General features: G+C 44.4%; 1 protein-coding gene across 1 annotated transcript in view; it reads right to left on the bottom strand.

Moving 5' to 3' along the window:
- MYO5B (myosin VB) overlaps window positions 1–17,601 on the bottom strand; it is a gene marked incomplete at its 5' end in the record, with an annotated part of 59,881 nt that overhangs the window by 12,183 nt on the left and 30,097 nt on the right. Inside the window, 4 exons of the mRNA XM_009698577.1 lie at window positions 2,127–2,204; window positions 8,530–8,627; window positions 9,444–9,683; window positions 15,781–15,843. Coding sequence (XP_009696879.1) covers window positions 2,127–2,204; window positions 8,530–8,627; window positions 9,444–9,683; window positions 15,781–15,843 — 479 coding nt within the window. The remainder of the gene's footprint in view (window positions 1–2,126; window positions 2,205–8,529; window positions 8,628–9,443; window positions 9,684–15,780; window positions 15,844–17,601) is intronic.

Below are 17,601 nucleotides of genomic sequence, written 5' to 3'. Positions count from 1 at the left end.
ACACCAGGTCTCCCTTCCAGCCCTGCCCTGCGCCCCGTGCACAAGGACAACCCTGGGGTGGAAATCTTGAGCTAAAGGGTTCGTAAGGCATTTATTTAATGTATTAGCCAGCCGTTTGCTAAACCCAGAATGCCTTTGTTAATCCAGCGGAAGAATGATTCATCACGGAGATGTTAACTGTCCTTCTGTACACACCCGTGCTGATGGGCGTGCTGAAAAACCTGGCAAGTGACATGATCAATGATTTATTTTTTTTTTAAGGGTACCCCCTACCCTCTGCTAAATGGACATCTCCTCGTTAGTCCACCAGCTTGCTCAAGAAATTACTCCAGAAGGGATGAGGACTCTGAGTAAGGGAAATCAAGCCAGAAACTGCAAAGTATTAGTCCCAGACTACAGAGGGTGATGGTGCCAGAGAGGAGGAACGATCCAGGTGGATAACCAAGCCCATGTCCTTGCTGTAGCTCATGGATGGGCTCTCCTGGGCAGAGCTACGGACAGCCACACACCCGGCTCAGGGGCTCCGGCTCCTCTGGCATCGGATGAAAAAGGCAATCCTCAAAGATGAGGAAGACTCTGAGGTGAATAGCTTCGTGTTTACCATGGACATGCACAGACACGGAGCCGTGTCAGTGGGGAAAAAGCTACAAGTCTTTTGGATCCGCTGGGAAATTCATGGAGATTCGTGTCTGTGAACTGTTTCCCTGCAGGAACAATTAAACATGGGGGTTTTTTTTGTTGTTGCTGTTGGTTTGCTGTTTGTTTTTTTTTTAAGGATTGTATAAAAGAACACATGCTTTCTATGGAAGATTGCTGGATGAACAGCATTTAATCATTCTCCAGTTTGGTTTTTTTTGGTTGTTTTTAGAAGATCTAAACAACCCGATTTCTACTCCCATTTTCCTGCAAAAGATAGAAGAGGTTATTTTCAAACTATAGAAACATGGGCAATAATGCATTCAGCCTCGTAATCATGTTGTCAGGGTTTATATTCTTAATAGGCTTGGAAAACGCAGGCCCACCATGAAATAAGTATTACGTACTTAATTTTCATTTTATTTCTTCATGTGGTTTCGGATTAACCGTGAGCCACCCTCAGAAAAACACACTCCTACAAACTTGGGTTCCTACATTGCTTTGAAAAACAAATGAATCATCCCTGGTATTTTTCCTGATATTTTCTGGTTTTACTCTGATCCCTCTAGATGTGACCACTTTAGACTACTTTATACAAAAGTTTAACTTTTCCTCTCTGTAGCGTAGTGTCCTTAATCAGCTCATTTCGTATCTGTTATAAAAATCATACATATTGGAGCCTCATAACCACCCTGCAGGAGAGCACAAACTGATTAACATTTAATTGTCAGCTCTTCCAAGCACCACGTTGAACCAGGAGACGAACCCAGGAGTCTTTCTCCCTTGCTTTAATCTCCATTTGTGTTTCTAAACGTTCATGAGCTTGGAGATGAGAGATCATTACAGAGTCACCAGCATCCCCAGGAGATACGGAGGTTGCAGGCACAGCCCCGGTGTGTCCCGTTGGGATATTTGCCCACCAGACCAGGACATGGGGAGAGTTGTGGAAGGATGGTACTGGGTGTCCACCACGTGCCTTCCCCCATATACCTACGGGCAACGCATGGATGGGAGCGCACGATCCCCGGGAGCATGCAAAGCAGACGGCATAGCAATACAAGCATGGGGACTCCACTTCTGACACGTCAAGGATTGGGAGAAAACACTTTAGGGAGGTGCTATATCTCAGTGCAATTCAGAAAAAAAAAAAACATCTAAAATGGTTTAATTTTTGGCTCCCTGGAGATTACAGCTTCCCAACATCTTTATCACACAATTTTCAATTAATGTAACGTAATTCTTACTGAATCACAGCTCAGCCACCATCGGCAATGCCCAATTAGAATCGCAACGACTCCTCTGAAAATTAAAGGAGGGTCTCAATTCCTCCGGTTTGGATATCCTACCTCCAGTTGCTCTCAGAGAGGGCAACAGGACCTAGAGAGGGCAACAGGACCAGAGCAGAAGAAGAGAAAGAAACAAAAGGGCAAGCGAAAGGGAGAGAGGGGTGAAGAAGCAGTGGGGGGAAAAAAAAGAAGAAAGTGTTTGACCTGGCAACTTGCTTTAAACCTTGATAAGCCAAGCCGAGTTCTCCGTCTTCATTGAGATACCCCCAGTCCTCAGTCTTGCTAGAAATAAAGGACAGAAAAAGGAAACAAGAGGATAGAGAAAGACAAAAGGTCAATTGCAATAGAAGGAGAAAAGGTGCAGGACCCTTATTAAAATTATTTTTTTTTAAAAGCACACTTTCATTACATTATATTTCTTTTTCCACCATGGTGGTCGTGCCCTGTAGGACAGCCCTGTCTACTGGAGTTTCTCCTCCCTCCCCAGCTGCAAAATGTGTCCTCGTGCAGCCCTTTCCTCCCCAACCCATCGCAGCCAACACCGGTACCCAAAATCATTCCGGTCGGAAGGCATCATTGCAGATCACCCAAGTCCTACCTCCCGGCACGTTATCATCGTTCCTGAGATGTTACTGTTTTTACCAAAAAACTCAACTCCCGGAGCTCAGAGCCTGAGTTTTTGTTTCTGCGTGGTTAAATTGTTTCCCATTTGATTGCAAGGGAAAGCTGGGAAGCCCGTGCCACAGCAGTTAGCTCAAATCCTCATTAAAACCTTATGCTTAAAAACCAGGGAGGAGAAACAAGGTCCATGAGAGAGAAATGAGAGCAGAAATCAGCAGGAGAGGCAAGGAAGAGGTGGCCAAACACAGAGGGGGTAAAACGAAAAGCAGAGAGTGATCCTTAACAGATCCCAACAGGCTTCCTTGCTTCCCCTCCCCAAAAAATTAATTATTTTTGAGCTGCAACAGCCCACGTGCACTTCCAACCCACACTGCAAACACAACCCAACCCCGTATTTTATTGCATACTGATAGCCTGGAACAGCTCCCTCCTCTTCCAGACCTTCCGTGCTCTGGCACATCTCACTCCTAAGACATTTTGAAGACAAGTTTCTCCACTTCCTTCCTTCTGCCGCAACTTCCACTGCTCTAAAATAAATTCTCTTCCTTCTACTTCAGTCGAGGGTCTCCTCGATCATCAAGTCAAACACATCAGCCTTTCCTGAGAGCAACCTTCGGTCCCAACATCCCTTGGATGTTTTGTTTCCTTACATCCATATGAGATCAAATCTCCTCTGTATCCATTCAGGCAGAAAAACGCCCAGAAAAGTCTCATTTCACTTTAATAATAAAAGTTTCCTTTTAAAAAAAACCCAAACCCCAACCTGTTAAGTTATAAAACACAGGAAACTCATTCATCTTCTTTCATGAGGTGCTGAAGACATTATAAATGAGTGATGTAAGCTGGTCGACCTGATCAGGAATACTTGCTACAGCAAGATTTTACTTGGCTTCAATGTGAGTTAGAAAACGGGTTTTCTTTTTGGAAATAATAATTTAAAACACAAACAAACAAATCACTTAATATATCATTAAACTTTCAGACAAACAAAAGAACTAAGCCAACATGCATCTCCCTTTTTGAAAAGGGGTGTAGCAGATGCCATTCCCTGGCAAGGAAAGCTCTGCGTATTTAAGTGGAAAAACCCCCTTTCTATAGCAAATTTTCAGATGACGAAAGCAGTGAGAAATGTGGTGGTGCAGCATTACCACAAAAGGCCTCCAGAAGTGTCCCACCGCGGCAGACAGCTGATACATCCCTTCCATCCTGGTGTACGACCGTGACTTTTCTCAAAAGTAGCAAACGTTTCAGGCATTAACGTTTGGAAAATTCATCTGGTTAAAGCCGTATGTATGAATTTAAATTAAAACCTTGTTTTTATCCCACAAAGAGTAGGTTTCTATAAGGGTCTGTAGGCTGACAGATACAGGGAGGTTTCTTGGTCTGGTTTGGGTCAATTTGTTAGTAGGGTATTTTTTTTGGTTTAGATAATCTTAACAGAACATATATCTAGGCACTGAAAACCAAGAAAAAAACCAAACCAACAAACAAAACAGGAAGGATCCTCACTATTTATTACGTATCCTGGGAAATCTCACAGGATGAGCAGCGTTTTTAAGAGAGGTATTCTCCTGTATAACCTTTGAAAAACAGCCTGCCTGCCTTTTTTAATCATATGCATTGTGGGAAATGAAGAAAGCAGCTCAAGGGGGTGCCGTTAGACAAAGATAAAACTGCCCTGGGAAATAAGCCTTCAGTCCATGTCCGTCGACACGGCACTGACTCAGAAATCATTGAGATCCCCTTCTCCCAGAAGTTCATGTTGACCAAGACATTAAAAAAAAAAATATCAACAGGGGTCCTTTCAAGCTAATTAGATTAATTAGCATGTGTTGAAATAATTTCCTAAAACGCTGGGTAAATCCTTCTCTCAAATAAGGCAGAAAGGAGTTGAAAGGGCATGATTCGCAAAGCCTCATTTCTCCTTTATCCTTATCTTGGAGGTCTGAGGGAGCAGCTGGTGATCTGCACTTGGCAAACTGCCTTCATATACGGGAGAGAAATTCCTGCCCAATTCCAGCCTCCCTCCCCTCCTCCAAGTAGCTTAAAGGAGGGGCACGTACACCAAACCCCAGAGATGTTAATTTTAGCATCTTCAGATAATTATCGTCTCTTAATAAAGAAGAAGGGGCATTTCATTTTCAAAGACAGATATGCCTCTTTTTTTTTTTAATTAATGTAAAACTAATGCACATCCCGTATTAGATACACGACAGAGTGGGAAGCAGTGATAAGAAGAGACGCATTGGAGAGCGGTGAGGAGAGATATGAACTCTTTTCCTTGCGATGGCCTCTTCCAGCTGCAAAAGCATCCTCCACGTGAAGCCAGCATCAGCCTTTCACTTTGCACTGCAGGTGCAGGTGGGACTTATCCAGAGGAAAAATAAAAAAATTTAAAAAAAGCCATGTACTGGACAGAAATCACTTGGAAGTTATCACAGAAATTAATTTCAAAGACTAAGCCTTATCTCCTTTGAGCTGCCAGGTTATTATCTCTAAAATCATCACCTGGTCTTTTGTTGGCTCTAGTTTCCACCGAGATCAAACAGGCTTGAAAGAAAGATCCCAAGAACCGAAACGGGGAACAAAAAGCCTACTTAGCTTTACATTCAGTTACTGAAGCAGAAAATTAGTCGGAAACTAACTTGATGCTTTTCTCTTTAGCAGCTGAAAGTCAGCATGGGGAAAAAAAAAAAAGGGGGGGGGAAAGCTGAGTTCACTGCATTTATAAGGGGCTGTTTTTAATTCAAACTTCCCCTTAACCTGGCATCGATGGGCTTTTCCCCGAGAGCAGCGTGGAGAAAGAGAATTGCTACATGGGCAGGGTTAGCAGCACCTGGCACTTTTTTGCTGTATTGAAATGTCCTGGATTATATAGAGATAGAGTGAATAAAAGGTCTATCTCCCACCAAAAGCCATGCTCCATCCCCAACCTAAGCAGCTAAGACGCGATGACTTCAAGCTAGGAGTCACCCATGGGCGGACCACGGCTTTACCACATCGGTCAGACTGGATCAGTGGAAGAGCATCCACCTCGGTTAGAAACCGCCCACAGAATAAGAGGTATCGCCGTAAAGAGAAATAGGAGTGCGTCTTGCAGTGGGAGAAAAAGCGGCTCTTGCTTATTAATCCCACTTCAGAATCACAATCCCACCAGAAGAGCTTTCCATTAAAATATTTATTGATCAAGATTAGAAAGAGAAAGCAGTTTTATTTCTCACACGCTGACACACTTGGGTATAAGAGCTTGCCTAAGTACGAATGCAAATTTGTGCTAGGGGAGGGAATGTTAATTTATATCCCCAAATCCAATAATCCATGCTCCCTGAGCATTTGTTTTCAGCTGGTTTTTTTTGCCATCGACTCCAGCCTACAGCTTATAAACCAACCCGATATACAAACAAATGCACAGGGAACCATACAATGGGGAAGCTGATGGTGATTAATGAGCCATTGGATAAATCACTGCAGAAAATCAGGGTGGGAGTAAGTAGAGCTACTGCTACCGTATTACAAGAGCCAAGCTCCTGCCAAGCTTCATACGAGAGTTAGACGATGGAGGTAATAGGAAACTGAGCCTGGAGACTGCAGATTTACCCTCCCAAATCTCAAGAGGCCAAAACCCACCAAGGCCCGATCACATGAACTTCTTAAATTGCAGCTCACCTCTGCAATTGCAAGGAAAGACGTTTGTACTCTTGTGGAAAATTAGATCATTGCAGCATTTTTGATCATTTCTGCGTTTGATTCAATCCTCCCTGCAGAAGTTGTTAAGTCCGGAAACCAGAAAGGCTGAAGAAGGACCGGAGTCTCCTGGCAGGCTGAGCGAAAGAGGACAACGCGTACTCCGGGATGGCAAAATATCAATTATTATTGGGGACCAGTGATACAACCTGGTCAGACGCACGCTCTGTGAAAGTAGCAACTCTTCTTATTGACTCCAACTCCTTCGCCAACACCTGAACACAAAACTAACCATGCCTACATGCGCACGCTGGAAAATGCAGTCTAGGGAGTAATTAAAGCTGTGCCTGACAATGGGATTTCGCATCCCATACCAGTGCCCACAGCTCCAGGAGAAAGCTGGAATAAGAGAAAATCATCATCATATCATAGAATCACAGAATGGTTTGGTTGGAAGGGACCCTAAAGCCCATCCAGTTCCAACCCCCTGCCATGGGCAGGGACACCTCCCACCAGACCAGGTTGCTCACAGCCCCATCCAACCTGGCCTTGAACACTTCCAGGGATGGGGCAGCCACAGCTTCTCTGGGCAACCTCTGCCACTGCCTCACCACCCTCACCGGGAAGGATTTCTTCCTTGTATCTCATCTAAATCTTCCCTCTTCCAGTTTAAAGCCATTGCCCCTTGGCCTATCCACAGAATTAAGTGACCAAAACCCACACCTTGCAGTAGGAAGCACATTAAGCTCCGTTGACTTACTGACAAAAAGGTGACGTTTAAATCAATTTCATCACCTCTGCTGCAGGAGGGGCAGAAATTTCATCAGCGAGTTTACGTCAGGAAAGCAAATATTCAGTGGCAAGAAATAAAAAAAAAAAAAAAAAAACCAAACATGTCCTGATCCAGCCAGACACGATGCCCAGGTGAAAAACCAGTGTCACCAGAGTCCTGGACCCCAACAGTCCCCACTCTTCCAGGTCCCCGGGCCAAAGTAAAAGCTGGCAGAACTACAGCGGGCAGAGCCTCAGTCCAGCCATCAGCATTTTAAGCTATGTTTAAATGCAACGCGTGTGGAACCCAGCCCTTCCAGCAAGCCCATCTTTGTACTCACAGGAGGTAACTGGAGAGATCTCCACAGGTTCTCCTAGGGCTTTCCCAACAAGTAAAACAGACGCAAAGTCAGAAAATCCAGCCCATACTACGGCAGAAATTTGGGAGACATACAGCACAGACGTGATGACCAAAGTTGACCGCACAGCTGTATATACATTGAATTTTTGCCCATCAATCTGGGCATGTGGATTTCCCATTGCACCTTTTTGGCCATCCAGTTCTGAAAGCATTAAACAACTCTTCGCAATGTTTCATACTGCATTCCAAGATGGTATGTCTTTGCTCATATTCATACAGGTATGAATAAAACCCTAATTAAGTCCTGGTCTTTCCCAGCCTGGACTGCTAACAAGCTTTTGCAACCGGTTTACAAAGTGGCAAAGTATACTGTGCTATTAAAAGCCACTAATCCACAATGGTTAGGTCTGAACTCAAATTATTTCAGAAAAAAGCCTCAAACATCTCTATTTGCCAAAAGAAAATGAGATGAACATTCAATTTCCTTGCAATAAAATGAATATTTATCTTGCATATTATCTTGCTGTTTAATCCATGTAATTTTGCCTTCTTGCAAGATGCTACTTTTTATTTAATGTCCTCCTGGATAGCTGTAAGGATTGATTTAATGCCTCACAATATAAGCCCACTGTTACTGTAAGGACAGACACACGTTCACAATATTAACCTTCGCTATGGGAAACCTGTAATCAAACAAATGTTCCCAACTCTCGGTTTAGATGCAAGAAAACCAATAACACAGGTGTTGCCAGACAATATAGCATGTGTTCGTTAGCTCAGTTCACCATCACGGGCTTTCACCTCTGGGAAAACGAGAGGTGCTGTCTTCCCAGCATAGCATGAGGACTTATTTGAAATAAGAAACTCTTAAATATATCCCAAATCCTAGTCTTGCTACTGTTTATGTACTGGAAGCAAAGTCAAAATCCAGTTTTGCTCACTCCCATGTTGGCTTTTCTACCTGCCCAGTATCTCCTCTCCCCTGGTGACACACTGCCTCAACAACAAAGGCTCCTCACCCGTCTTTATGGCTCACCCTTGACCCAAGGTCCAGAACACAATCCAGAAGCTGGTAACTCTCCAAAATGTTTTGTTAATTTTGATCTGGATCTCATCTTTCACACTTTGGCCAGCTCCTTCTGCAGCTGGAAAAATTTTGGTCAGACTTACCGGTTCGTCTCGCACATCCCCTGGTAGGCTTCAATCGCGTCCTCCTGATCAATGTGCTTGTCACTGTTCGGCCAGCTGGCATTGGTGGTGATGTTCTCCTAAATTTAACATGCAAAAACCAGAAGCATGACATCCTGCGCACCTCCTCCTGTCTTTCAAAGTTCCTGTTACCAAACAACTCCCAACCACCCTTAATAGAGCTTCCTCAGGGCATCCACCGGACTAGAGAGTTCCTAGGAACTCCTACGTATGCAAACAGACAGCAGCAGAGATTAGGAGATGGAAGGAGGCTGCAGTGAACGTGAGAGCGAGATAAGGAGGGTGTGTGGTCTGAAATACAAAACATACCAAAACCTCGAGGAATGATAAGGCGGTGAATTAAAAAGCCTAAGCGAGAGTTTTCAGAAGATGGACTCTTCCATCAGAACAGGTTCTAAACAAAAAACCCTCCAAGGACTGTGATGGTGAGCGGCTCTTTTCTCGCCTACGCACCAGTAGAAACACATGACAGCCGCACCAGCATCAAGTGAGCAGAATCTGGTCCCGAAGTTCTTTTCCCCCATCCTATTTCCTCGCAGAATAAGGCAGTTGTCACAACACCCCACCGGGAATATCTCAGACCACCACACCTTGGTGTGAGGTTGGAGAAGTTCTTCCTTGGTGTGGGCTGGCCAGACGTCAGCAGGTATGGGGTCAAGCACCTTACAGCAGTACAGACCACCACGGGACATATGGTCTTGGGCTGTCTGAAATGACGTCATGGACTGTATCTTCCATAGGCTGAACCTCCTATAACCCCCCCGAGCCATCCTGACACCCTGAACCTACCAAAGCAGAAATGGCATCCATGCAGGCAGTGAATTTTCAGCAACAGAATGGGAAAAGGAAAAGAAAATCAATACCCTCTCAATTACCATGTTTTTCCCTGTCTCTTTTTGCTGGGCTGCCTTCATAATCTGCGTCCTCAGGATGAGCACCTCTTCCTTCCGCACTTCCAACTCCTCGTTGGCCGATTTCAGTTGATTCAGTAAGAGGTTATAACTGTCCTGAATATCGTTGCAGGAGTTGTTCTGGGTTGCTCGGTCTGCGATAGCTTTCCTCAGCTCATTAAGTTCATTTTTCAGCTTCTTGTTCTCTGACTCCAGCTCTTGCCTCTGGAAAATATCAAGTCATTAACTAGTTTAGATAAACTCTTGCAGCACCTCATCCTCTTCTGAGATGCCTCTAAGGTAACTCAATTATCGATGATCACAGCCGAACGATCAATTCATGCCAGAATCTAGATTTTGCTGCCAGTCCAACTATGTGTGGTTCAGAAAAGATTTTTGCTGCGATCAGTAGCCTGTTGCTATTTAATAACAACACTACGGGGTGACACAGGGGAGATTTTTTATTTGTTGCCATTATTTTTAAACACAAAAGCCAGCTGTTAGAGAAGGCAAACACATTTGTTTCTTCTCCACCCCTTTTCCTTCTCAATCAAGAGATCACCACAGACCCTACAACGTTTAGCTCATCTTTCATATTCATTAGATAAGCCAGAAGATGCCAATTTACACAACCCTTCATCATGGCAGATGTCCTGTTAGGTGAGCAACGGCTGTGTGAATTCCCACTACAGCTTCTTTTCTCACACATTTTGTAATTCCCTCACCCCTGTGCAATGTTTGCAGTTGGAGGATTTTCTCACCCTGATGTCTCGTCAGCTGCTGGCATTTGACAGGCAAGGGCAATATTGTACAAGTTTGACGCCAACTGCTTCTCCTGAATAACGATGCACGAGCATCGCCGTGTTTGCTGAGACAACAAAAGGGCTTTTTGCATGACAGTAAAAGACAGAAAAATAGAACTCCAGCAGCCAAGACAGTCTTTATTTCAGTATTTCGCCATGAAGCAGGTGGTGACACCACCTTTGGCAGCTCTTCACCAGCTCCCAAAACCCACCTGGAGCATCCCAGCTTTGCTCCTGCAGGTGAGGCAGTCCTTGCTATGGGTGACAGATGGGAACGGAGCCAGACTCCTGGGGGTCCTGCTCACAGCCCAAATCCCACCAACCCACCTTCTCTTTGCACCGAATCCTCTGTCACCAGCTGCACGGTGGCACCCAGGACTGTTCTCTCCCATCCCCATGCACCCAGACCTTTCGGACAACGTCAAAACTCAACAGGATCTGTATCCAACTACCATGTGGCAAAACCCGAGACATCTCGAAGCGAGCTGACAAAGTCTGGTGTCTGACTGATTTGGGGTCAGCTCTTTCCTAGGGACCGACCTCCATCCATGTGGATTCTCTAGGGTCTACACTAGCACAAGCTCTTTCCCCCACTGCGATCCAGACACTTCTTTCTCCCTCGCTGCCTTTTGACCCTTTCCACAGCTTTCTTGCACAATCCCTCTTCTCTACGGGATATCTGCTTCATTATCAGCTTTGGCTGAGGCAAGCTAATGAATCCAAAAATGCCTTGGGGGGGATGGTGGCAATTTATACAGTGTGTAGCTAGCGCAGCTGTGTAAACTCAGTTTCCATAGGAAATGGGTGTTATAATTATAAATCCTTACAAATTATAAATAGCATGCCTTAGCACAGCAGAGGTGTGAACAGAATGGCTGATCTGGCATCTGGACAGCTGGCAGAGTCCTAGCTGAACAAACGCTATCAGTAACGGAGAGTATTCAGGTACTTTATACCATCTGTCATTTAAAAAAAAAAAGAAAGAAGTGCATTAGATCCAGCAATTCCTCCACATCCACATTAACCACAGCTCAGCAGAAGGAGCATACGAGACACTGCCTTTTCTACACCTGTTTTTTAAAACAAGAGTTTGAAAAGTGTGCGTGCGGTGGGGAATCAATACCAAACTGGGTTTAACTCTTCTTGCCGTGTGGCTAAAGCATCGATTCCCTTTCTACTCTTTTCTGATCATGCTCAGAGACAGGTAAAGGGTAAAACGAAAGCAGTTACCTGCTTTTCTACAGAACTGGCTCTTCTGTGATTTTTGTTATTTGCTGAATAAGACTCCTGCTTTTCCTTTTCCTTCCTTTCCTCCTTCTCTTGCCCTTCTCTCCTTCTCTTTTTATTTTTTTGATGGGTCAGTCACGCTGCTAACTCCAGGGATTGGTTGTATCAAGCTGAGCTCTGGTTAGAAACAAAGCCAGGAAGATGAGGAAAGCAAGCGATAACCAACAACTCTGCTCCACGACCCCATGCCTTGGACTCATTTCAGAGTTTACATTTACATTCATTCCCTACTCCCTTCTGGGTGGATTTCATGGAGCAATGTTAAAAATAATTATAGACACGGGCAAGATGTCTATTGTCCCCTGCCCGTACACCCTTTTTGTACCAGCATCAGTGATGGCAGAACAGAAGCTAAAATAAAATGCTTTGAACGTGGAAAGGGAGATTTCTACTTGCGCTGTGAGAAATGCTCTTTCTTCAGCATAGTCTAATCGCGCTGATTTATTTGACGTGTTATATAGTCAGAACATCCTGAACTTGAACTCACACTTGTCCCAACACGTACAGCATTATGGAGGTGTGAAAGGGGTACCCAAGCACTAACGGTGATGGAAACAGCCTCACTCTTTAGGAAGGGACTTATATAGCAGTGCTGGGGGAAGTATGAGCCGGTGTAAATCGGAGGTTAGCACCACCATGCCAGGAATTTGCCCTCTCTTCTATTTCTGGTACTCGATAGGAAAAGAAAATAAAATCCTCCAGAAGCTCATTTTATGATGACCTTCCAAGTCTAACGGATGAAGCAAACATCCCAGCTGTGCGAAGAACAAGAAATCAAATTATGTATTGCACTCCTCCTAGGAATACAAGGTCAGGGCAAGGACTCCTTGGTGCTTTCATTCCCACTCCCACTTTCCCAGTCTGAAAAAACAAGCTGGAAAATCCATTTTTCAGTGGGGAACTTTTGGTTGTACAGGTGTGACTCAGGCACATACCTCCCACCAGGAAGATGTTTCACATCCCTCCAGCCCTGCATCATGGCTAACCAAACACCTGGCTGGGCATATTTGGGGATAGCATCTACTGAAAACTCTATTTATCCCTTACAAAGGACACATAATTTATACCTGCTGTCAACATATCAGTGTTAGGCCGAGTTTCTCACATTTCTTTGCAGCGTTACAGAAAGAAACAACCAACCCTTATCCAGACGAGCCTCTCTAAGGAAGGACTGTGCCTCACTTGCATCCCTCCGTCAACATCTGCACCAAGAACAGGCTCCCCACCAAAAGCTAATCCCAAAAGCAAATCCCTGCCATCGTGGGTGCCGTGACAGTACAGGATAATTACACCAAGACACAAAGCTAGATGACAGTAGACATGTATGAAGTAGCACACCACGTGCTGGTTGCAAAAACCAAGCCCGCACGGCCATCCACTAACACCCACACCTTGCATTGCCCCACTCGAGGGGCTGTGCATGTCAAAAATATCATGAATGGGACTCAAAAGCAAACAGAAGCAGTGAAGACTTAGGTCACAAAGTACTGAACAAGACCCAGAACATCCTTAACCCCAACAAAACCTGCTCTTCGGCAATAATCATATTTATTATGTTTACCCAAACTGATATTTGTATGCATTATTTTAAAATAATGCATATACTTACATTTACATTTTTATTGTATTCATATATTTTCACTCCTATTATCCAAACCAAACTGATTTTATCCAAATCATGACCTTATCCAAGCATCTCTCCCCCATCCAGTGCAAGACTCCTACACCACGATGAGTTGTTCCACTGCATCAATAACAACTCTTCACACCTCAGCTAGCTCAAAATTCATATCCATAATCATTTCAGGGAAATATACTGGTTTCTGAAAAGACACTGCAGCCACCTTTCTAAAACCTTCGGAAATCTTTCTAAACCACCTAAGGAGTCCCAGTTCCCAAAAGATCGTGCATCAGTGGCGAAAAGCCAACATCCCTTCCTCCTCCGTAAGTTGGTATCTCATGGACAATCCAAGAGCATCCACAGGAAGAGTTTTCTGCGTGTAAGCTTTTAGACACCTCAAGCCTAGTTCCCCAAGAGAAAGACTTTTTAAGCTGGCAAAAAGGAAAAATAAATCTAATTACAACACGACTTTTGAAGGAGCCAGAGATAGTATAAATATTTGAGATAAAGATTAGCAGAAGAAATAGAAGAGAGGAAGAGCTTTGTTATGGACATAGACGCAGCTGTCATGGGGGAAGGAGGGAAAAGCAGCACTCAAAGTCAGCAGTAAGGCATGCTCTCGTTGCAGATGGAGACTTCAGGCGGTGTCCCATATTCAGAAGTGGAGAAAACACCAGTAAGCTGTATTTCTCTTTCTTTTTCAGTGGTTCCTCTCAGGTCAACCCACCTATAGGGAATGCAAAATCCTTTCCTTTAGGACAAGGGGTTGCATCTCACTCTGGCATTTGAAAGAATTGCTCCTTGCTTTTCAAAGCGACGTCAGCTCTTCCTAGACTGACAGTCACCCAACATGTCGGTATCCAAAATATCATGGGCTACAGCTGGTCGGTGCAGGTCTGCACTGCGTTAAAGCAAGCTCGTAGACCTGGTTGTTCCTTGTTGCAACCCTCAGGTCATTTTCCTGCAACTCCAGCAAGAATCTTGTGCTGGAGAATCTTTAAAGAGAAACTCTTGCCACTAAATAACTGAGATGTGTTTCCTTGCAAGTTCATTTTCCACCTGTTTGAGGTTAAAGTTTAAAGAACGCTGTTTTTTTCGTAACACATGCTACCTATTCTTATGAAATAGTATTAATAGAGAGTTATTAAGGTTTGTTAGATACGTAGGACTAAGCATGTTAGTGTGTTAGGAATGTAGAAAGTAGGAAAATCCAAAATTAATATTTCCATTCTGAACTTCCCGAGTTAAAACCTGAAGAAAACACAATTTGTCAATTCACACAGAAGTCGAAACTCCAGAAGTCATTTAAGAAGGTGGTGGTTCTCATCTGCTGGGTTTTCCGCTTCCCAACTGCAACCTCACTTTGCTTTACAAGGTCAAGTAACTTAAAACTTCCATAGCCACGCTGAACCAACTGGAAGACACTTGGGCAATGATCTTAAAGCTCCTGCCACCCTTCAGCGGTACTAACGACACTCCGCAGGGTTTCCTTCAATCACAAAAAGCACGTCTAGCAAGTGCAACACATATTGCGCTTAGAGACTAAAAGTTGGAAGACTAAGTGCCAGAAAAAGCTACTGCTGGAGGTATGCTCTTGGCAAGGGCTGAACATACATCCTTCCCCTCTCTAATTTCTGCTTTTTTGCATCCTTCGGAGGAGATGATGCAGACAGCAAAAATTGGTATTACTACCATCAGATGGTTTAGTATGATGTTATCCTAGGTAACATACATTCCTCTGGATTTCTCAGTTGTATTGCAATATTTGTTAAGGGTATGGGGAGAGAAAGAGCATCTGAAATGATGCAGGTCTGCACTGAAAAAAAAAAAAATTTCCTTTACAAAGCCTGCCCTAGAAACTGGTTTTCTGAGGATCAGCAGGATATAAGAAATGGCCTAACAGTCATGACCAGAAGTATTTGGGTACAGTTAGAGCAGGAAGGCACAACTCACACAAGCCGCAATAGGAGTCTAGCAGGTTTCAGTTGCTCTGTATGTCGTAAGGAGAAAATGATGGAAGCAGAACAGCAAGGATTCAAAGCTTAGGGACAAGACAAATTGTAGGGGGGGGCAATAGTTGGGAAGACACAAGATGACTATGGTCAACCAGCACTGCTGCTGGAAGATGGAGGCTATTACTGCAATCCATGCAGCAGATTTATTTGGTTTTGATCTGAGTGGCACCTTGGGAATTCAAGGACAGTAGACAAGAAGCAGATTTGGAGCCTGGAACAAGAAACACATTGGGCTTCAGCCACGAGAATTCACACCTACTGCAGAAGAAACTGTTGAGACCTCCAGTGTCATGTCAAAGGAAACCCAAGAAAGTCCCAGTGGGAATGGTGCACTTCACCGTAAGTGGGCTTGTTACTGCCGTGGATGACTCGGAAACAGGCAGACCAGTGCAGAACAGATGTTGCCCCAGAGAGAAACATTGGTGAGCTCACCCCAGGCCCAGGAGCTGATGGAGAGCTACAGCTTTCCAGCTGCCATCTCTAATAGTCAGAGCCGATTACAGGAGGTTTTGGGTTATTACCACATTCAGACAATTTCTTCGGGCTGTTGGAGCCATCCGATAAGTTACAGCACTAAGTATGAGCTCCTCACTCACCTTCAGACTGTTGTATGCAAAATCTTCGTGTTCTGAAGTCACTTCAGTCTTCGTTTCGATCACCTGTGTGGATTAAAGAGATAAATTTCTATTTAAAAGCAGCCAGAGGAACTGGCACGTGGGACAGGATGGCTAGGCACATCTCCATCAACAGCCAGCTCTGCCGCAGCGCTGCTGGCCAACTCAACCACAGTAATATTATTAATTGGCATTAGACCGAGTCCCAGCAATACGTAGGAGGGCAGAGGCTGCTTCAGGAGAAAATGGTTTAATCTCTCATTAATATCTTGACAACTGTGGCTCACTGCAGCTTTCAAACAATGACAGTCATTAGGGGAACAATCTTCAACACAGCGGTTGGGAAGCAGGTTTTTAATCTGCCTCCGTAGCAAGGATGAGAGGCCAGGGAAGTTTCCCATTTCATGTATTTTCTGCAAATTGCTGGAAGTGATTAGTAAGAATATCTGGTGAAGCAAGTAAATAATTACTCTCGATGATACTGTTGAATCTTTTCTTGCATTTTTCAACAGACACATAGATCTCACACTGGAGACAAATAAACAAAATAATTCCCAAAGCAACAACAGCCCCAGAAATTTCAATTTCGAAACGAAGAGTGATGGCATTTGCTCAGCGTTTTATATAAGAGCATCTTTACTGCTTCACAGCACCACACGCCCGGTACTGCTGTTTCATGGCATGCATCGTCTCCCATGCTCTGGTCTCTGAACAAGCCACAAAGCCTCAGTTACAGATGGCAGGGTAAAACACACACAGGAGATCTGCTATTAAAATCCCCCTATGCCAAACATCAGCTCACTGGCAGCTATATTTTCATATTCCAGTCACAAGTCAGGACCGACTCTTACATTACCATGGGGGTTGTCAGTAATCTAGATTTTTTTTTTTTTGTAAATGATTTCCAAGCAAACCACCTAAACTGTAGGATGATATTTTTACACGAGGAAGAAAAAAATATTGAAGGAATATCCCTGCCCTGCAACACAGAGAAAAGGAAGAACTCATTCTTCTGGCAGCTGTACTGCTATTTCTGATTTACTATACCATTTTTTAAGCTACATTCTTGCATGATCATTACTGAGGGAAAAAAAAACCAAACCACACAGATTAAAACAACACCAAACTGAGGACACAAGCCTGACTGACACGTCTGTGAAGTGCTCGTCAGCTCACACCACACACTGCTGGATGGGGGGAAGCCAGCACTAGAAAGAAGTGCTTAAATAACCCAAATCAACCGAAAGACACGTGGAGACGTGAGGTATCGAGGCCTCTCTCTTCACGGCTCCTGAGCACTGACATGCCTCTAGGTTTGATCCAGCCAAAAGGTGCTATCTGTGTCCGTAAGGTCGCAGTATCCCATCCATCTGCAATCCTCCAAATAGAATCACAGAATCTTTTAGGTTGGAAAAGACCTTTAAGGTCATCGAGTTCAACCGTTAACCCAGTACGGCCAAGCCCACCACTAACCCATGTCCCTAAGCACCATGTCTACACCTCTTTTAAATGCCTCCAGGGGTGGGGACTCCACCACTTCCCTGGGGAGCCTCTTCCAGTGCTTGACAATCCTTTCGGGGAAGAAATTCTTCCTAACATCCAATCTAAACCTCCCCTGGTGCAACTTGAGGCCATTTCCTCTCATCCTATCACTTGTTACTTGGGAGAGGAGATGACCTCAACTTCACTACACCCTCCTTTCAGGTCGTTGTAGAGGGCGATCAGGTCTCCCCTCAGCCTCCTCTTCTCCAGACCAAACACCCCCAGCTCCCTCAGCCGCTCCCCATCAGACTTGTGCTCCAG

Source organism: Cariama cristata, unplaced genomic scaffold (assembly GCF_000690535.1).
Source record: "Cariama cristata isolate BGI_N322 unplaced genomic scaffold, ASM69053v1 scaffold8444, whole genome shotgun sequence".
NCBI classification, from domain to species: domain Eukaryota; kingdom Metazoa; phylum Chordata; class Aves; order Cariamiformes; family Cariamidae; genus Cariama; species Cariama cristata.
Note: the sequence above shows the minus strand (reverse complement) of the source record. Positions and strands in the feature narration are given on the sequence as shown.